The 22,628-nt window shown below is 43.0% G+C and overlaps 1 protein-coding gene across 1 annotated transcript in view; it reads right to left on the reverse strand.

The window, feature by feature from the left end:
- The window catches only part of FAM120A (family with sequence similarity 120 member A), a 57,506-nt gene that overhangs the window by 25,539 nt on the left and 9,339 nt on the right, over nucleotides 1–22,628 (reverse strand). The window contains exons 2-3 of the mRNA XM_035106302.3: nucleotides 19,351–19,597; nucleotides 18,707–18,789 (exon numbers count right to left, since the gene is read on the reverse strand). Of these exons, the coding sequence (XP_034962193.2) occupies nucleotides 18,707–18,789; nucleotides 19,351–19,597 (330 nt within the window). The remainder of the gene's footprint in view (nucleotides 1–18,706; nucleotides 18,790–19,350; nucleotides 19,598–22,628) is intronic.

The raw sequence follows: 22,628 nt of genomic DNA on the forward strand, positions 1-22,628 counted from the left end.
TTTTAAAGTCAACCAAGTGTATTTGACCAAAAACATTTTTGTTTCAATAATTCATTGATGATGTCCAGAGAAAGTTTTGTGGGAAATTGTTCAAATATTTGCCAGTAATGGAGAGAAAGGAGGATGAAATTTGGTCACTGTCAGAAAAGGACACTCAAGTTTGCCTAAGATCGATCGTTGGCATGCGTCTGTCTCGGCAAGACAGTGGAGAAGTGCATCTCTGAACGTCTTGAAAATTTCAGAGTTTACTATTTCCTACGGAACTCCAAAGACTTTAAGGATTACCAATAAACATTGGCATTCACTGAACTTCTTATGCACACTGCAACATATACATTAGCTCAAAGTTGGTAAAGTCTCTGGCTTCTTTTGTACAACTTCCACAAAAATATACTTTAAAAGATTGATTTCAGCATTCATTTAAAAAGCTTCCTTCATTTTCCATACAGTCATCCTATGTGAGCAGCCCTGAGATATTTTGATCGAGGGAGGTATAAAAATTGAGTAAAGAATTAAAATAATAATAATATAAGCAAGCTTCACTTCAATCAGTTGAGCTTACTCCTAAGTACATATGCATAGGATTGCAGCCTAAAAAATACTGTATCTTGCCATATTCATGTTATTCCCAACATAACAACACTTTTATTACAAGGAAGATTTTAAAGAATTTATCATGCTCTAGATGCCATAAAATAAATTTCTTTGAACTATGCAACAATTTTGTTTAATTAAAAGTATTCAATTCATTCATTATCAGCATTTGTACTTTATTATAGTGCTTCATGGGACCCAGGTGGCGCTGTGGGTTAAACCACAGAGTCTAGGGCTTGCTGATCAGAAGGTCGGCGGTTCGAATCCCTGCAATGGGGTGAGCTCCCGTTGTTCGGTCCCAGCTCCTGCCAACCTAGCAGTTCGAAAGCACCTCAAAGTGCAAGTAGATAAATAGGGACCGCTCCGGCGGGAAGGTAAACGGCGTTTCCGTGTGCTGCTCTCGTTCGCCAGAAGCAGCTTTGTCATGCTGGCCACATGACCTTGAAGCTGTCTGCAGACAAACGCCGGCTCCCTCGGCCTATAGAGCGAGATGAGCACAGCAACCCCAGAGTCGGACACGACCGGACCTGATGGTCAGGGGCCCCTTTACCTTTTACCTTATAGTGCTTCACTATAGTGTTTTATTTAAATATTTTGGGTGTTGTTGTTTTTAAAAAAGGGTGGGATCTATGCTTATTACTAAAACAAACCTACAATATCGTATCTGATGAAGTGTGCATGCACACGAAAGCTCATACCAAAATAAAAACTTAGTTGGTCTTTAAGGTGCTACTGAAGGAATTTTTTTATTAAACCTACAAATAGTTCAAGGTGAGGTTCCATGGTCTAATATCATCAATGCTTTTTCCTGGAAATCTACTGATTTCAGCGAACTTATTCTAAACAAATATGCTAATCTTGTGGTGGCAACTTAAAGTCTCTTAGTGCTCAATAAACCTAAATTGTTAAGTTTACATTACATTTCCATCATGACAACAGTGGAGGTCTTAGTTGCTTAAAGAGTGTCCTAAAAGTTAATGGGCACTAATCACTTAACGAGCTCCATCAGTGCAAGCACTGCACTTGAACTTCTGCTTGCACAATGGGATTTTTCCCTCCTCTCTTCCCCCACTGAAATTGGCTTCGGTTGGTCTGGAGAATGCCTAGAACAGCACACAGAGGAGGAGAGGGGAGATTGTTCCATCTGAGAAGCTGCAAGGCTTGTGCTGATGGGACATTCACCACAGCACGGTGTTGGATTCCATCCAATATCCTAAGACATAGAGGAGTCTGGAAAAGTCAGTTTTAGCTGGCATGAGCGCCAAAAGAAGTTTGGTTTAATTCATTTAAACTGTAGGTCATCTTATCGCAAGGACAAAGAAACAAGCAGTAACACAATAATTGTTAACTTATCATACAGTATGCTTTTGAGACTCCAGCAACTGCTTAGTTCTGATCACTAGAAGCTAGACCAATTGAAAACATATTTCAATGCTTCTGAAAGCTTTAGCAAATCTCCAGCAGAAGAAAACTCCGTATCTGGTTGAGCAGTCACCAGGAATACCTTTCTCTGCATCACTGCCACATGGACTCTGCACATGTATGGTATAGAGTGAGGTAAGAGTTCCGAGTTAATCATAGAGAGATTGTTACATGACGTAAGAAATGACTCATACTCTTCATTATGAATCCAATACATTTCAAAAGCTTTGCACATCTGGGCTTGTGCATATGAATTGGTGCAGGAAACGAAGAGCTATAGTACAGGAGAGAGAATTAGAGTCAAGTGATGTGTGCCAATTAGATTGCAGGCGGCTGCACCTCTATGTGAATGGAAGCAATTTCAAGAGAAGCCCTATATGGCCAAGGGGAGGGAACATAGTTGAGTGGCAGAGGACATGTTTTTTTCATGTCAAAGGCCCAGGTTTAATGTCCAGGAGCTCTAGCTAAAGGGTCTTAGGAAGCAGGGCCATACCCAAGACCTTGGGAAACAGTTGCCAGTGCAGGCCCTCTGGGGCCAGGTGGATCACCATTCTGAGCTGGTATAATGCAGCTTCATGTCTGGCATTCAGTCTTGGACAGATTGTTACAGATACAACCACACGGCAGCAGCCACCCAAGAGTGATTCTATTATGAATCTTTAACAGTGATGCTCAAATAGCGGCCCAGCAAGTGTTTTTGAAATGAAGCAGCATAAAAGGCAATGTCTCGCTTTCAGTCAAGCTAACAGAAGCCTGGAACCAGACGAAAACACCTTTAGTAGGGCTGCTTAGCAAAAAATGGTTTAAGATATGCTGCTCCAACTGCCTTTCTGCTTTTTGGTACAAAGGGAGGGTTTGGGTGATTGTATCTTTGCTTAATAAGCCAAGGTAGGAATATGCCTCTTGCTCATGCATGCAACCAGCAAATGAAACAGGAAGTTTTAACTACTGACTAGAGTTTTCCAATTAATCACAGTTTTTCCCATATGGATCAACAGCTTTGGAATAAACCAGGATATTAAACCAACTTCAAAACAGTGCCTGAATGTCCCAGCCTGTTCAGGTTCAACAGGAAACTTATGCACAGGAACACAGGAAACCGACATATACTTAGTCAGGTCAACAGTCCACCTAGCTTAGTATTGTTTCTACTGCCAGGCAGTGGCTGTCCAGAGTTTCAGAGAGGAAGTCTCTCCCAGCCCTACCTGGAGTTGCCAGGGATTGAACATGGGACATTTTGAACGCAAAGCAGATGCTCTCACTGAGCTACAGCCTTTCCCCAGTGAATCTGTAGATTCATGCAGGCAAAGGCTCATTTACATCTTTGGTTATTAAACCTCTGAATGTGATCGAGGCATGTCAGAACTTGCAAAAATATTCTTGACTGAAACTCCTGGGCCTACTACTCTGTCCCTCAGAAATACCCCACCCCCCTGTTCCATAGGGCCTGCCATTATGTGTAAAAAAGTTAACCCTGGCTGAAATTAAGCTGTGACACTTCTAAACCAGTTCAAAATCCTGATTAAATCCAGCTTTGTCCAATATCTTCTTCACTATTTAGATGCCTGCAATGGAATTATCCAGGCTCAACACCAACATGGCCTGTATCATGTAAGAAAGCCTGCAGCAGAAGCTTCATGCGGCAGATTTATTTTGGTGCCAGAATTACATGCAAACCATCAAAACCTGGCTTCAAGGCTGATCTACCTTGAATTTGGCAATCAGTACTGTTATCTGTGCCCCAACACTAGAATAGTAATTCATTGCAGCGAAAGATCACAAATGGCACAAAGATGCACTGGTAATTTCAGAGGCATACAAGAAAGGTTATTTGGGGTATTAAAAATCACAGCCAAGAGAGAAGGGGCAGTAAATGGGGCTGATTAGCAATGTTTGCCACAGAAAACCCAAACCACATGGGTTCTAGTCCAAGTGGTAAGTTATTAGTGTGAAGCTGTATCCCAGCAGAAGCTTTTCATTTTCAAGAACTTTCACAAAAGAAGTTTGGTTTTTTAAAAGCCCAAATTATGTAGCATTTGCTTCATACAAAATCACTTACAACAATGATGTCCATGCACTATGTAGCCTTAGCGGCAACCATTCTACCACATCACATGTAAGATCAAAGGTAGATCTGTGAGCCAAATTCACACCGCAATATCATTTCCCCCAAACCACACCCACCTGCTCCACATCCAACGTTATGTGTGGAGCAGGGACGATGCTGCTGGATCAGCTGTTCGACTGAGTTCCCCATAGGAAACTTGATCATGCAGCCAATCTCTACAGAAAACAGGGGTGCCAGCCTTATGTTCAGACTGCCCTAGTCCCTTGAGCTGTGGTTCCAATGTGCCCAACAACTAGCTGGCTGTAAGGCACTTCAAAAGCAGTGCACAACGGACTTGGACAGATGGGTGGGGTAACTCACCTGTCAATCATCTGACATAACGATAACAGAGATTTATAAGTGTGTTGATTCACAGGGGTGGGGAAGAATAAGGATCTCTCCTGCTGGGCCAGAAAGGTCCCACACTCCTGTGTTAGGTGGTTAACTTTTTATAATCTTGTAATCGTTCCATTAACTTTTACAACCTTCTAATATTTTTATTAGGACCTTAATTTATGCAAATATATCCAAATGGCTGCTCCACCCCAACCCTGCTCTAGCTGCCATAGTATCCATTTGAATCTCAAACATCTTGTCTTCCAGATGACGTATGAGTGGCTATTTTTCAAAGCAGGGTAGTGTTCTTGGAAACTGCCTCAAATTAAAAGCTATCATAGTCATTTAAAACCACCAGGGGGCACTCCTGAAGCCAAAGAAAAACATATTATCCATAATCAGCCCTGCTCTGATTTCAGTTAAATTTCACTTAAAATACACTACAGACAAACATGTAATTCTAAGGTACCATATATACGTAACCAGCAAGAAAGAAAACACATACAAGAGACCGGGAGAGTCAGAACAGAAGAGGAAGTGATATAAAAGTCTCATTTGTAGATTAAGAGGTCTGTCAAACAAATCCAAGTTACTAACTAGCCTATAATTTATGCCCTCTCACTACCCAACAACCTTCCCCCTCCTTGCATACCAATACATAGCATCAGAAAAACATTGGGTTCAAACAGGGTTAAAGAACAGAGGTGTCTGGGTAGTCTGCCTCTTCTATAAGGGCTTCACTTTTGAGCTGTGGGTAGGCTCCGGCTTTACCACCACCACTTTTCAGTTTCTGAGGTCCTTGTAGTACATGACTCCATATAATAATAATAATAATAATAATAATAATAATAATAATAATAATATTTTATTTATTTATATCAAGCCCTCCCCGGCCGGTCAGGGCATTAAAGCAGACAGTACCCTCTTCACATTTGAATTGTGTGACGGAGAAATCACATGGTGGCCAGGAAGTGGGGGTGCACTGGCCCACCCTGACACCAACACATAGATCTGACTGTCTGCATTGAGGAGCCCTATGCATGAGCAGCTACTATGTGTTGCCTTCCACATGACCCGCACTTCTGGATAAAGCTGGAGCCCTGACCTCTTTGGAGCCTACACATGAGCAACTGCTTCTTCAGCCAACCCATGGAAGGACCTAAAGGGCCATAGGTTAGCCACCTCTTAGGTTAGACACCCTTCCTCAAACTCGGCCCTCCAGATGTTTTGAGACTACAATTCCCATCATCCCTGACCACTGGTCCTGATAGCTAGGGATCATGGGAGTTGTAGGCCCAAAAACATCTGGAGGGCTGAGTTTGAGGAAGCCTGGGTTTTAGACTATATTGGACAAGGGGAGCGGGAAGCAGCAAATCAGTACATCTGAATAGTGCTTATTTCAGAAGTTTAACTTGAAGCCTCACACAAACAGCAGCATAAATTTTGTTTGCAAAAAGGTCACCAAACATAAGCAGTTTGGCAAAGCTGAACTTGACAGCACTTATGTGTAGGAAATCGGTAAGTAAGATTGGCTAAACAAAAACTGGTTTTAAAGCATCTATAATTCCAATCTCTCCAGCATGAAATTTGGTGGGGGTAGGGAACACATGTGAAATGTGAGAACAAAATATTACCTGAAAAGCAAGGGCAACAGTAGACCCCATTCAGAAAGCTGGGTGGCAAGGCAACCGCTATTCACTCTCAAGAAAGGAATTCTCTGTGGAAAATGGCCTACTGTAAGATTGCATTTTAAACAGCATAGCGCAGCTATAAAAACTGTTCAACTGCTACAACATGAGGCCAATACCCTAAGGAAAATGCTATTTGCCATTAATAATTACAGTTCCCAACATTTTCATCTTCGATGGTTATCTGATAAGTGCCTCATACAGAAGACAGAGCTTCAAAACCACTCACATAGAGTTCTTTCTATGTAGAACTGAGCAAAGCCTGCAATGTACTTCCTGTACATTATATCCAAACTTAAGCAGTTACTGGCATTTCCCATGCTGAAAGGTCGCTATAAAACAGGGTAAGGATTCGCACATTTTAAAAATTTGGCAACTTTCTCCTTCAGTATTGATTTATTTAATAAAATGTATATACGACCTAAATGAAAAAAAAAAACCCACTTCAAAGCTAGTTATCAGTATTAGAAGATATGATGTAGCTTTGTGTTCAAGAGATTGAGCTGAGAAGCCAAAAAAAATCAGTGGGAGTCCTTAGGCAAGTATCTTCAGTTTAACTCAACAGTGAGCAACCTGTGGCGCTCAAGTTGTTGTTAAACTACTGCTCCTGTCAAACCAAGCAATATGGCCAATGATCAGGGATGATGGGAGTTGTAGCTTAGTAAGATCTGGAAGACCAAAGGTCCCCCATCCACTTCCTTTTGCTGTGTGGAAGATTCCACTCACTGGACCTCACCTCAGGTATTGAAAATGGCCTCCATCCAGCAAGAATCTTAAGCAGACAGATGTGGATAAATAGAAGTGGGAGCGCAACACAGTAGTAGATATTTATTTTAATTTAAAAGAGGAACTGTGTTTCCTGAATGTACTATGCTGGCAAGTATATTCAAGAGTGTTGGATTCCTGGGAGTGGTAGGGCCTGTATGTGAGGAGCAATGCCACCTGCCCTTTGAAACCTGTTCCTTAATTCTGTGATAGGCCAGTTGTTCTGAAGCAGGAGAAAGATGCTCTACACATGCAGAGGCATATTTAAATAATCTTGTTGGCTACTAAAAATACAAAATGGCCACAAAGCCCAGCTACTATCTGTGCACTTCCAAATCCCACCACCTGGAGCCCCATCCACAGAACCATTTTACCTCATTTGGAAAGGATTCACCTGATTGTAACTTGTATGATTTTTGCCTTCAAAAATAGAGGTTCTTCTTTGTCTAGTAAAGAATTACTGGCACAAGGGCATTTTTCAAAGTTTAATAACAGATTTATGTATTTTCAAAATATGCAGGTACAGTAGTCATAATTTTAAACAGGATTAGTGTAAAAATATTGACAAAGTGGGATGAGAAAATTAAAAAGTGAAAAAATTATTATGAAACTTTTTAACATATAGCAACTATGCTTTGACATCAAGTTTTCATTAACTAGCAGGTCATTTTCTCTTCTATACTTTACCCTCAAAGCAACAGCTAATGAAGGAAATCAACAGAATTGTTAATACTTCTTCTCAGATTAGAAGGAATAGAATACCCTGAGCTTTTCTACTAGAAAATAAACTAAATTTAATAAAATGCCACTTAAAAATGCTCACTGCTTTAGAGGCCCCTTCATTATTTTAATTTTCAAAAGATGGTTCTACTTTTCCTCATAGCTGCAATTATCTGGTGTACAATGTCACTTAGCTTTTAGCTCCCTGCCCAACGCAACTAGCCTGTTTTTTACTTATAGAAAGGAGCTCCTTTTATTAGCAAAAAGCAGACCTTTTTTGTTTTTAAAGGAAAATTGCAAGCTACAATGGCTGGTGAAGGAGAAACAAAGCACACCAGCTCTCCTTAGGAAGCCCACTCACACACCTGGAGGGAATTCCTAGCTGCCAACGGTGACCAGGTGAGTAGCTAATACAAGACTGAATTGTCATAAGCAACATGAAAAAAGAGCTGGACCATAAAGAAGGCTGATCGCCGAAGAATTGATGCTTTTGAATTATGGTGCTGGAGGAGACTCTTGAGAGTCCCATGGACTGCTAGAAGATCAAACCTATCAATTCTTAAGGAAATCAGCCCTGAGTGCTCCCTGGAAGGACAGATCGTGAAGCTGAGGCTCCAATACTTTGGCCACCTCATGAGAAGAGAAGAATCCTTGGAAAAGACCCTGATGTTGGGAAAGATTGAGGGCACTAGGAGAAGGGGACGACAGAGGACAAGATGGTTGGACAGTGTTCTCGAAGCTACCAACATGAGTTTGACCAAACTACGGGAGGCAGTGCAAGACAGGAGTGCCTGGCGTGCTATGGTCCATGGGGTCACGAAGAGTCGGACACGACTAAACGACTAAACAACAACAACAACAACATGAAATGAATTATATGGTAAAATTCTGGATTTATTGCATATTAAATATTAAAGGATGCATAATCAATTCTGAACACATTTCTAATGGAAATGGAAATCAGAATTCATTACTATAGCTCCTACAACCAAAAAATACAGATGCTTTAACATGAGCACATGAGCAGTTAACAGCATGGCAGCCAGGCACAAGAGACACTTAAATGGGTACAGAAGTATTGTGTTTTTCTTTTTTCTTTTAAAATCTAACTGGGTAGCACTATAATTATGGAGGAGGAAGTGACATCACACCTGGAAAACGGAAGTTTGAAAGGAGAATTCTGCAATCCCGGAGAAGAATTTTTTATTTTTTTACCCAGTAACTGGAACCGAGAAGTCCACAAAAGAAAGTAGCAGCAGCAGCAGATTAAGTGGCTGAAAAAGACAGGCAGTGAATAGAGTTTTATTCTATAACTACTAGAAGTAAAACCTCAAACACTTCTGCTAGCACAATGAGGATACCATGAAGTACATAAAAAGACAAAACAGTCAAGATATCATGTTAAGCTGAAGCATCTAAAAAGTTAATGGAGTGTGTTTAGAAACGGAAACGGCTACAGATTTTCTTCAAAGGAGAAAAATGAATTTGCACTAATGTATAAGATCAAGTAGACAGATGTTTGCAGCAGACTGTTAAGTTTCAATAAGAGTACATAACCAAAATTAATAATCAGACGGCAATGGGGGGGGGAATGTAAATTGCACGTTATGAGATCATGACAAGCAAAGTTCATTGCGAACCCCAAAAGCCCAGAGCCTGACTGCTTGGAGCAATTTCTCAAGGAATGACTGCACTTTTCATAAAGCCTTAAGGATATTTAATCCCATTTTCCATGCCAAAAATCTGCACTCTATACTTCAAAAGCCATTTTTTTATCATTTCCACTAGAAATGAGTTTTAAAAAGAAACCCAGATAAATTCTTCACATAGGTTAGTAAAACTGAAACGCTGTTTCGTTTTTAAAAAGTGAGAGCTGAACGAGCAACACAACCCTGTTCTTAAAAATTAGACATTATCTCCTCATAGTTACAACTAAAAAGGCCCTGAGACTAAAAATACTCATGAGCAAAAAGGCCTCAAAGGTGCTATTGTCTTCAGAATCTCCACTTCTACACTGATGAGTGAGCAAATGTTATTTAACTAAGAGCAGGAAGAGATGGTCACATTCACTATACAATTCCCTACAAAGAATTTTTTTTTTTGGAGGGGGGGGGGAAGAACAGAATCTTTCTTGCTAACTCCAGGCTCATCTATTCTACATTAACTCTTCCCTATCACTTTGCATTTTCCTTATCTGACATTTTTCCTGCATCAATTACAGCAGAATCAGAATATTAGAGCACTCATCTAGGTTGACCCCTTTACTGGGTTCTATTTCAGGCGTCAGAAAACAGGCTACACATTTTGGATGTTGCTTCATATAAAGTACTCCCTGTACATACCGAACTATGTCAAGGAGGGCTCTAGGCAAGCCTTCTCTCTTGTCGTACTAGGCTTTTTATGCACACTGAGATTTCTCAATGTGTGATCCGGGGACAGGACATAAAAAACATGCAACCCTCCACCTGCAGGATGAAATTGTACAGTCCAGCAACAGGTACTTTGTGTCAATGCTCTCGATAATTTACATTTACTCCTGGATTACAAATCCACAGGACAGAAATTGTCAACTGAGAGTTAGACTTCCAAAGTCGGCAAACCCGGAAGTCTTGTCGCTACCCGCGCATTCTGCACCTGCGCAGAAGCGCAAAATTGCGCTTCACACATGCGCAAAACGGGCACTTCGACAACCGAAGACTTCGACTTACGAAGAGCGCCGCGGAACGACTTAATTTGTTCCGGAGGTCCATTCTTAACCTGAAACCATTCTTAACCCGAGGTAGCACTTTAGCTAATGGGGCCTCCTGCTGCCGCCACGCGGCCATGCGATTTCTGTTCTCATCCTGAGGTAAAGTTCTTAACCCGAGGTACTACTTCCGGGTTAGTGGAGTCTGTAACCCGAGGTGTTTGTAACTCGAGGTACCGCTGTATAAACCTATATAAACAAAGCTACATATCCTACTCTCAAGCTAAAGTCAGACAGAGTCACCAGTCTTTTGGGACCAGTGAGCACATCTGGAATTTTAAGTAAGTGCCACAGGTTGCCAGTGACAAGATGGCGTGTGTGATCTAACACAAAATGGCTGCTTTGAGGGTGTGGTTCAACATAAAATGGATCAGGCATCCCCAAACTTCAGCCCTCCAGTTGTTTTGGACTACAATTCCCATATTCCCCGACCACTGGTCCTGTTAGCTAGGGATCATGGGAGTTGTAGGCCAAAACATCTGGAGGGCCGCAGTTTGGGGATGCCTGAAATGGATGCTACGTCTAAAAAAATGAGGACCACAAAATGATCCCCATAAAAAAGCACCTACATGAGCCGCCACCACACTTGCTCAGTTTTTGCACCTCTCCTCTATTCAGTACAGGGGAGTAGGTGTCCAATCCTGGCATCCAATGAAATGTGGGTATGAACATGTTCACTGTAGGGGAGGCTGATTCAATACAATCAAGAACTGAACAAGAACAGCAAACTTACACACTGTGGTTTTTTGAGGGGATATTTACATTTCATAGGCGTGTGTACTGGTAGGCACACTTGCACCCAAGGGCACCCACTGCAGGAAGACATAATGGAAGGGCAACGTATGGGAATTGTAGAAATTGAGAGTTCAGTTAAAGAATGATAGGATGAACAATGCCTCTTCATCCCTTCTTTCTTTAACTAGCATTTAAATACTAAAAATGGAAGAAGCCATAATGGCAGAGTTCCAATGAAGCAACAAAAAAGATAAAAAACAGAGCACAGTGGGGAAATCAATACTATAGCATTGAATTTACAGGGGACAGTGTTATCATGGGAGTCAAGACAGCAAGAGAGGAACATGCACAATAAACAGGTGGAAGAATGCATACTTTTGAAAGTTAAATTGATTGCAAGATGAGAGAGCCAATGTACGTAACAGAAGACAGGAAGTAAAATCATCATGACAAGAGAATACATAATTGAGCAACCTTCACATGAAAACCTACCTAAAGGTTGCCTAAATGCTTCCTAGGAAGTACCCTTGATTAAAAAACTGGGCCAAACTGGACAAAAACTAAGTTACCATCAAGCAACTGTAGGAGATGCTGGAATCTGTCCAATAGGAAGCCCCTTGCCTTCTGTGAATCAGATGCAACTGTAGTCTCTCTCAATGTGTGGAGATGAGAGCAGAAAAAGGTGTCCAACCTCCTTGTGTTCATAATTAGGGGAAATGTTGCACTAGTTCCATCCATCCACAAGTGATTTTGATTTCAAAATACATCTAGACTTTAGAGTAGGGGTATGGAAAAGAGGACTACAAATAGACAGCAGAACAAATGCGAGGATTGCTGTGAAGTAGGCCAAACTAGGTAGCCAGTGCTTAATTCAAAAAAGCACTTCTTTTGCTCTTAAGAAACTGTGTTTACTTGGAAACATTTCACATTGATTAGCTATGCCTAAACTATTAAGAAATCCACTATTGCTTTGTAAATTTAAGAGCCTAGTGAACCACAGGGATTCCCAGGAGGCAGAAAACTAAACAAGACTGTATTCAGCCCATTCTTGCCTCAGAAAACTGACAATGAATAAAAATTAGAAGGTTATCTTATAAGCTGAGGCCTTATTTACTTATTTATGGATATATATATATCTAAGGTCTTAAAAATGACTCAACAACTAACCAGAGAGATCATGAGTGAATTTCATTTCCTCTTTCCTACTTACTAGCTAACATGAACAAAATAATAACATTCCTTCAGTAGCACCTTAAAGACCAACTAAGTTTATATTTTGGTATGAGCTTTCGTGTGCATGCACACTTCTTCAGATACACCATCTGAAGAAGTGTGCATGCACACGAAAGCTCATACCAAAATATAAACTTAGTTGGTCTTTAAGGTGCTACTGAAGGAATTTTTTTATTTTGCTTCGACTCAGACCAACACGGCTACCTACCTGTAACTAAAATAATAACAGAAACTATTATTAGTTTTCTCTTTTCTCCTGCAAAGACATGTAAAGAAATGTTCTTAATCTGACATTACATTGGTTTGTTCCTATTCTTACATTAATGTAAGTACCATATATTTTAACACTATGCATGTTTAGAGCTGTATGTTTTGGGTGTTTTAAATTGCTTTTAGAGGATCTATGTTCATATAATAAAATTTGCTTTGTATTGAATATAATTTCCTAATGTGACAATTGAGTATACATGTTACATGGGCACCAATACCCAATAACAACACTACAAAACAAGACAATATTTTTATAGTTTTAAAAGTGTCATCTATGACAATGAAGCTAATGGTTTTTAATGACTTTGTTAAAAAAGCAGATGGATGGGGATGCAATTTGCTAACAGCATAGAACACACAGCCATTATTTATTTTTGTTCATATAAAGATAAAGAAGTTGTGCTAGGGAAACAATGAGTGCTAGAACAGGAGAAACTGGAATGGAGCTGGAGAGTAGGAACTCATGCATTCTGAGACTTCATGACTGCATTCACATAAACTATAATGATTAGTTTATCAAGAACACACAGATGGCCCCCATTTTGCTTCTCCCCAAGCAGGAACCAAAAATCGCAATTCCTGGCTTGGTGTTAAGTCCAAATCAGGACTGTAGTTTCTTTCACTCTAAGCTAACTCTAAGAGCGGGTGGCGCTGTGGGTTTAACCACAGAGACTAGGGCTTGCTGATTGCTGATTGGAAGGTCGGCTGGTTCGAACCGCCCCCCCCCCCCGCGACGGGGTGAGCTCCCGTTGCTCAGTCCCTGCTCCTGCCAACCTCGCAGTTCGAAAGCACGCAGTGCAAGTAGGTAAATCGGTACCACTCCGGCAGGAAAGTAAACAGCGTTTCCGTGGGCTGCTCTGGTTCGCCAGAAGCGGCTTCGTCATGCTGGCCACATGACCCGGAAGCTGTACGCCGGCTCCCTCGGCCAATAAAGCGAGATGAGCGCCGCAACCCCAGAGTCGTCCGCAACTGGACCTAACGGTCAGAGGTCCCTTTACTTTTATCTTTTTAAGCTAACACTGCTGAGAAGCTGAAGTTTGCTCTTGCTTTCCCATTGCTCCTCAGTTCAGATGTAACTCTTAGCCAGGGATCTTCTGACTGGAAAGGAGCACCATAGGCACAATCTTCACATTAACAGCAATCCACCAGCTGTAGTTTACTGTTATTTGCAACTGTTTGAAACTAAGGCCAATTGAGAATCTTTTTTTTTTATCTCAAGAAGACTACAAGTGTATTGGTGTGAAAAACATTTTTTTAAAAAAAAATATTTGATGAACTGTGATTGATGTAACTCTACTGGAATGAATGAGACAGTCCAATAGCATTCTGAAAAGTAACAGTAGAACCCCATAGCTGTCAAGTTCTCCCTTTTTTTTTAAAGGGAAATTCCCTTATGCTGAATAGGCTTCCTCGTGAGAAAAGGGAAAACTTGACAGCTATGTAGAACCCTGTTTTGAGTAGAGTCTCTGATTTTGGTCACTCTATTCAAGAAGACTTAATTCAAACCACTACATATGGCAAAAAGCTCCAGTGATGGTAATGAACACTCAATTACAAGAAGGTGAAGTAGTTATGCCTGTTTAGCCTGTTCAAAAGGAGGAAGAGGGCAAATGAGCACATAAGCCTTAATGTCAAACCAACAGAAGATATTTCTAGAAATAACTACACAGGTTAAATAGGACTGCAGATACAAGAATCAATGGTTGTAAAACTACCCATTAATAATTTTTTATTGGAAATCAAGTCAAGGCTACCCAGCTACCACATTTATAAAATTCTGCCTGTCTTTCTAAAATAAGAACAAAGAACTTTAAAAGCACAGTGAAATCCATGTGTGATTAGTTTTAATCAGATGCCTCATTTGTGAAACAATGGAGCACAGGTGGAAGGGTGAATGAGAATGTGCTTATATGAGCCTGAGGCAGTTGGTGCCCCAAATATTGAAAATATTTATTTGTATTATTCTTCCTATTATTGGGCATCTGGAAAACACGGTATGCCACGGTACCTTGGGTGGTGTAAATAATTCAACAATGCTATTTTAGGAGCTTACAGTGCACTTGTACATTATGGGTTGGAACTAAACTTGTAGTGTCAAACCTCGGTTTACGCCTACCTCGGCGAGCAACCGCTTTGGCGAGCGACCACCGCGGACCCGGAAGTGTTTACATCCAGGTTCCGCAGCGTCGGATGCGGAGACGTGATCTGCGCAGCTCTCACATGCACAGAAGCGTTCTATTGGCGCTTCGCGCACGTGCAGAAGCGTGCCTTCGGCGAGCCGCCTCCTCCGCGGAACGGATTGCGGTCGCAAACCGAGGTACCACTGTAACTGGCCAAGTTTCACTTCTGTTGGAAGAGGAAAGGAAGATGTTTTGCTGATCCCTCCTTCACCTTGCAGCTTCCTGAAAATCTTCACAGGTTGGTTGGAGAGGACTAGGAAAGGCATCACATCCATAAACACAGATCCCAATATGTAAAATTGTGATATGAAAAGCTGCCTAAGGGATGAAGTAGATATGACCTGGGGAGCATGTTTTTTTTCTCACATCTAAAACAAATGATGGGGGCAATAAGCTCTGATATGGTGTGCAAAGCTACTGGGAAAGCGGGTTCCCTGCAGTGAAGTACCGTGTTTCCCCTTTTTTAATACGTAGTCAGAAAGTAAGCCATGGGAGGGTTTTTCTAGAAGTAAGATAAGTAAGACGTACCCCGAAAGTAAGCCACCATTGTTTCTGTCACCTCCTCAGCCCCTCCTGTGTGCTCAGGGAGCCAGCGAACCAGCAACAGGCATGGGGGGAAAACGCGCCTCTCAGCTGATTTCTCCACCGCCTGCTGAGCGCACAGGGAGAGGGGGGGAAGCCTCTTCCTGTCCCTCTGGAGCAGGCCTGTCTTTCCTATTGGGGCTACTGGTGCTTTCCTTTTCGACCCTGGGAGGCAGCGAATACATCCAATGGTCAGGGCGCTTTGGGGCGCCCATCTCTCCCCGTCTGCACCTTTTCTCCTCCTTCTGGGCCAGCACGCGCCCTCTTTTGCTCGCTCCCTGCCTCTCCTGTGACAACAGGCAGCGGCGGCGGCGGCGGCAGCCACAGCCGGCTGCAAGGCAGAGAAGCTAAGCCCAGCGGAGCCGAGGTGCTGTTGAGCGGCTGCGGGCTCCCTTTGGCCGGCCTTCCTTGTGTGCGTCTGGCCGCGATGCGCCTCCCTCCTCCTCCTCCGGCGTAGCAACAGCAGCGGGAGGCTCCTCCTCCTCCGGCAACGGCAGCAGCGGCTCCCGCTCGGGTCTGGCCGCGATGCGCCTCCCTCCTCCTCCTCCGGCATAGCAACAGCAGCGGGAGGCTCCTCCTCCTCCGGCAACGGCAGCAGCGGCTCCCGCTCGGGTCTGGCCGCGATGCGCCTCCCTCCTCCTCCTCCGGCGTAGCAACAGCAGCGGGAGGCTCCTCCTCCTCCGGCAACGGCAGCAGCGGCTCCCGCTCGGGTATGCACCCCTCCAGCCAGCAGCCAGCCAGGCGGCTCCCACAAGGGCTGCAGCGGTGGCTGGTGGTGCGGCAGCAGGGAAGGCCGCCTAGCCAAGCGAGTGAGCTGTGTGCCCTCTCCACCCGCCTCCCTTTTTCCACCTCCACCACCTCCTCCGCCAGCCAGCCAGCCTTGTCGCCGCTTTTGGGCGCCTGCCTCCGTCCTCCGCGGCCCCCAGGGGCTAGCAGCAGCAACAGCAGTGGGAGGATGAGGATGACACTGCTGGGTCCCGCTGCCTTGAACCGAGTGGCGCTGCTGCAAGATTGCTTAATAAAAAATAGATTGCTTAATAAAAAAACCAAGACACCCCCCGAAAATAAGCCATAGGCTTATTTTCTTGAGTAAAATAAATATAAGACGGTGTCTTAAAATGTGGGAAACACGGTAAGCACAGGAAGGCAATGTGATGCTTGTACACCCCTTTTGCATGTACACCCCTTTTGTTGCAAAAGAACTCCCCACCATCCTGGCGCTCTCTCTCTCTCTTTCTCTGTGTGTATGTATGAGAATTGGACAGACGCACAAACAACATACAGAGCTGCCTCTATAACATCTAGTTCAGCCTGTAAACAAGCTTCCCTTCAACAGGTTTGCTACTGAGGTTTGGACTTCTTTTTGCCCATCTTTGCTCCAAGTAGCTTACCTCGCCGCTCTGAAACATCTGGATTGTTTTCCCCTCGTGGCCAGGTAGACAGAAAGAGGAGTAAATGCAAGAGGCTGGTGGACACTGGGACAAAGCTATTTGGCCATTAAAATATGTAACAGGACAGCTACTTAAGAAAAATTTGCCCCACCACAATCATAATCTGTGAGGCACAGATTATGGTGAGGCACTTATAATTAACATTTGTGTTGAATCACCCTTGTGCGTTTGGGATTGTTACTCACCTTTTCTTCACGAATATGGATTAAACGGCTTTATTTTTTAAATAAGTAACTCACACTTAATACAAAGTGAAAGCAAGACCAGCAACTAGCATGCAGATTTGTAGCCTAATCTACATGTGATGAGTTTTGATGTCATGGCTTATGATACTGCAGGTTGAAGCAGGCCAAGGTGCTTTTGTTCCTCACAAGACTTTCTTTTTTAAATGAGCATGAAAAGTTGAATATATATGATTACTCAAAATAAAGCAAAGGGCGGGGGGTGGGGAGAGAGAGAGAAATAAATAAAAACTTCCATAACTCCCAGTGCTGAATCAGCCTTGAATCTTAGGCTGCAATCCTAAACAAACTTACTTGGAAGCAAGTTGAAGTGTCACCAAGATAATTTATTTTCAAGATAAACTAGTAGGATCTGGGTTCTTATTGTGTATGATGGCTTCTTCTCCACCCCTGTCTAAAGATGAGTCTTGATCCTAAATGCAGTGGTACCTCAACTTATGAAGGCGATCCGTTCTGTGGCGCTCTTCGTAAGTCGAATCCTTCGTAAGTCAAAGCGTCCATTTTGCGCATGCACAGAACACACGCGCGGCAAAAATACTTCTGGGTTTGCGAACTTCGTAAGTCGAAACCTTCGTAAGTCGAGGCATTCATAAGTTGAGGTACCACTGTGCTTTACTAAAGCACTCTTGCTCATTCAACAAACATAAAAGTATTATAAAACTGCAACAAATAGTTAGATGGACTTAAAGTTATGCCCTTAAATCTATCTAAATTCCAGCAGCACTTTTCTGCAATGATGATAACTTCAGCACAGGCATCTAGGCGAGAAAGTGACAAAATTCAAGAAAGCCAGGAGGTGTTTGATCTCATTTAAACCATCAACTGTGTATACCATTTCTTAAACTCTGGTATGCATGACCCATCAAGTCTAAGGAACCAACAGTACTTCTGACAGCTAGAAGCCTAAGATCAGCACTGTTTCAGATACTGTACTGAATTTTCATAAGCCGTACACCAGTACCCAAGCCCTCTGTTTAAGTTTTTCATAAAGTTGTTCAACTGCTAATACCATCACAGGTACAACTTTTGGACTAAACTAGCACCGTGGTACCTTGATTCTCGAACTTAATCCATTCTGGCAGTCTGTTCGACTCCCAAAACCGTTCGAAAACCAAAGCACGGCTTCCGATTGGCTGCAGGAGCTTCCTGCATTCAAGTGGAAGCCACATCGGATGCTCGGATTCCAAAAAATATTTGCAAACTGGAACACTTACTTCCAGGTTTGCGGCTTTTCAGGAGCCAATTTGTTCCACAAATAAGCTGTTCGAGAACCAAGGTATCACTGTAAATGTATCTAGTATAGCTGAATACAAATATTTTTTTCTCTTAGAGCTATCAGAAGAAAGGATAGGGAAAAAGAGAAATATTTTCAGAACTGCAGTCACATTGCTGATGCTAGTGCAGTTTCGTATGATAAAATGAGAACTAAAACAAGAAACACGGAGTGTACATTGCCCATATGAATGGAAAAGCTTGAAGAACTCACTTACAGTGAAGCAAGTTCTCAGAGTAGTCCTCTTTTAAGTCTTTGGTGCTACTTTCGCATATCCAACAATATTAGACATTGCCCAAATTATGTTTTATTCCTATGCTAGGTTATTTGTTTTAATGTCTGAAATTATATTAAAGTTGTACCTTAAGAGAGGCTAGTGGATGTTCTGGACCAAGTAAACTCCAATGAAATGAAGCCAAATCTTCATCAGGTAGAATGTGATTACCTGGAATATACAATATGCAATATTTTTTAAAAATATACTATATGTTACTTGTTCTACATAAATGGTTGTCTCATTTACTTTTTTAAAAAAATCAAGGCAGTACTTGAAATTAGTGAAGTCTGACAGAGTTGGGGGGAAATAACAATCCTAAATTCAAATTTCACTTGCAGATAATGCAATTAGAGAGACTGAATATGATAATGAGTATTTGTAAGGTAACTGATCTACATTTTTTCCTGGTATCACGTCTAATTCAGAAACAATGTTTATCCAAAACTAAGTCCCATATTAATGGGGCTTACTTCCAAGTAATCACATTTAGGATTGCAGCCTTACTTCAGGTACCTCCAACTAAAAGAACACATTTCCATGTAAAAGTGATTGAGATAAAAGGTACCAGATTCTGATTCACTGCTATACAATTTTTTTAAAAAAAAACAAACCACACACACAAACCAATAGGATGAAGAAATGATAAAACAAGTGTGCACAGAAACAGTCTTCCAATAATGCATTCTTAAGATCAGATAAATGTGGACTTCCATGTGTCATTCCACCTACCTAAAAGAGCAGCAAAAATAGGAAACCGATTTGGATTCAGGTCCAGTTGCTTGGCAACTTCATGCATCAGGTATTGGCTTGTCGTGAGGCTTTTTCCATTGCGGCTCAGTTTTAGGGCATGGGCACTGAAATAGTAAGGGATGTTGCACAATGCGTAATCCGAATCAAATGCAACCAAGCCATGGAAGCCTTTTTCTCGGCAAAATGAAATTACTTCTTGATGGTGGTCTTCAATGCTCTGTGCAACCTATGCAAAAAGGGAGGGAGGAAGGGGGGGGGGAGAACAGGGTACATTGAATATTAATATCAAACTGTACGAATGTGCTGAAATGTACATTAACAGTTCGTGTTAAAAACAAGTTCTCACACAGTGGAAATGTGCAGCCCCAACTTGTTGTCAACAATAGGGTATCCAATACCATCCTCGGTCAAACTTTGGTCCTGTTCTGCATAACTGTCCTTCCTTCTCCTAAATACTATAATCAGGGCCAATGAATATCCCATATTCAAAACAAGTGTGCAGTTCCCCAGTTCAAGCATTACTTTCTAACAAGAAGGAGAAGAAAGCTGACAGCAACTCTCAATTTCACTGTATTCAATTGAGGGAAGTAATGAACAGGCCAGACTTCCTATTCTGCTCCCCGCACCCCAAAAGACCTGCATAAAAGATACCCAAATTCCCCTGCCAACCACTTTCTGAAACATACCTGCCCCCTTGGAACAGAAAAGTATTTACAAGACAACACACGTCCCATCTGAACTGTTCTCAACTCTTTACAGGCTTATCAGGTCTCATCTTGATCTTTGGTTGTCGGGAGATCAGCAAGAGTCCATCCCTCCTGTGGTGTGGCACACCGTATTTTTCCATCTATAAGACACTCCCATGTATAAGACTATTTTGGGGGACTCAGAATTAAGAAAATGGCCTCGGCACTATCCGTGTATAAGACGCCCCCTAATTTTTGACATTTATTAGGGAAAAAACCTAGTCTTATACATGGAAAAATGCGGTCTACATTTTTCCTTCTGGAGGTTAAAAGCCTGGAACTTGGACGAAGATCATCAGCTGTCAAGGACCAGGACAGACTGCCATATTCACAGCCAGATATCCCTGAAATATCAAAGTCCATCACCAAGATGCAAAATAATAATAATAATAATTGTAAGCTGCTTTGGGAGCCAATCTTCTTAAAAAGATATTTCAGCCTCCGATTTTATTTGCCTATGTATTTCAGCAAACTTTTTAGCTTTGCTGGATTTTAGTGGGGGACTTATTTATTTAATACAATTATTTATGTCCTGCTTTTCAGGATTTAAATCTTTCCATGGTGAACTATAAGTAACAAAGATACATGAATAAAATCATAAGTTTTGTTGGAGTTTCTTTGTCAGTCTGTTTTTTATGATTTTTTTGAATCAGTTTTAATTTTTATGCCATTCTGAGTTCTGTTATTATCTTCTAAAATAACTAAATAAAGCAGGATACAATAATAATTAATTATATAATGCAACAAGGATCACTGATGACTCAGGGATGATGATGATAGCTACCGCAATACCACTAGGACTGACTGATTAAGATTAAGAGATATTTAAATGTAAATCACATTTTGAATTTCATACATGCATGCAAATGCTGCAATTGCACACACTCGTCAGTAAGTCAATCTAAGTGAACAAAGTGGGATTTATGGAAGATCATGCTGACAAGTGTCCAAATTTTCCCAGAAGCAATGTTATTGAACAAAATAATGTTTTCCCAATGTGCAGTATAAATGACCATGCTATTTGTTTGATAGAATCATAAAAATCTGAAACTGAACACATAGCTGGATCTTGCTGTCATTTAAGTCCGGTTTGCACATCTTACCAAGCCAAATTATGGTTTAGTAGGAACACACTGGCTCCTCAAATGGCAATAGCCACCATTTGGCTCCTCCCTCCTAAGCCACAGCTTGTCATGCTGTTCAACCCCACACCTATGGTTTAGCTTTCTGAAACAAGCTGAGAGCTATAAACCACAGGACAAAACTTGGTTAAAGCTCATAGGTAATATGGAGAGCTAAAACACAAGGCCAAGTTTAGTCAAAATGCTAAGCCACGGGTGTCAAACACAAGGCCCGGGGGCCTAATCCGGCCCACCAGACCTCGTCATGTGGCCCGCGTAGCCGCCGCCGACACTAACCACTGACAGTAGTTCTGGAGCCTGCGATTGGCCGAGGGTCAAAACAGGGGGCGGGGCTGCAGGCGGAGGCCGGGGCGCTGGAGCCGCGCTGACGGCCTTGGCCAGGGAATTTCAATTTCGAATGAGGCTGAGGGAGGCGGTGGCACAGCAGCCAGATGGGGAAGTGAGATGCAGGAGGAGGAGGAGGAAGTCCGCCGAGGAGGTAGGAAAGCCCTACAGGCGCCGCCGGCAAAGTTGGTGCTGGGACGGAGCAGCACTGGATTTTTTTTTGGCGGGCTTTGCTGTTGTCTCCGAGAGCGAGTGAGGCGGCACTGGGGAGCCGCCGCCCGCCACTTCCCTTCCTCTCCTCGGTTGCATCCGGGAGGTGGGCGGGCGAGCGAGCGGGCGAAAGGGACGCGGAGTGAGCCTGAGGGGGAAGTAGGCGAAGCGCAACAGTCGCTCTCTTGATGGAGCCGGGTTTCTCTTCCCTCTTCCCCCGTTTTCTCCTCATAGACACTCGGGAGGGTGCCTGGCTTTTGCTCTGCCCCCCACCCCCGAGCCGCCCTTTGGCTTCTCAGTTCCAGTGGAGCTGCTCCCCGGAGGGCGGCCGGGAGGGAGGCGGCGGTGACGGCACAGGTTCCTGCTCTTCCCGCTCTGCCGCCGCCTCCTCTCAGCCCCTCGTGATGTAGGGCTCCAGATGGAGTCGCCTCACGGTTTGAGTAAGTGGGAGGGGAATTTTTTTTGGGTGGGGAGGTTTTCAAGCCTCCTCTGCCTGCAGTCCCGGTAGGGAGAGGCGGCGGCGAAGACGACAACAGCGCGGGTGGGGGAAAGAGCAGCTCTGAGGCGAAGATGCACGTCCGCTGGGGCTGCCGCCGCCTTCCTCCTCAGGAAATCCACTGCCCTCCCTCAGCGCGAGGGGAAGGGACTCTGGCGCTGAGGAGTGAGGATGCAAAAGCAAAGCAGGGATTGGCGCTGCACCGCATGTTCCTGCCCCTCTCCAAAGCATGGGGTGGGTTGCAGCGTGTGGCATCCTGCCTAGCAGGGTTTGGGTGTGCGCAGGGCAGGAGAGGGAAGCCCTCCTTCCATCTGCAGGTTTTTAATCCCAGCAGTGGCT

Source organism: Zootoca vivipara, chromosome 2 (assembly GCF_965207765.1).
Source record: "Zootoca vivipara chromosome 2, rZooViv2.hap1.1, whole genome shotgun sequence".
Lineage (NCBI taxonomy): Eukaryota > Metazoa > Chordata > Lepidosauria > Squamata > Lacertidae > Zootoca > Zootoca vivipara.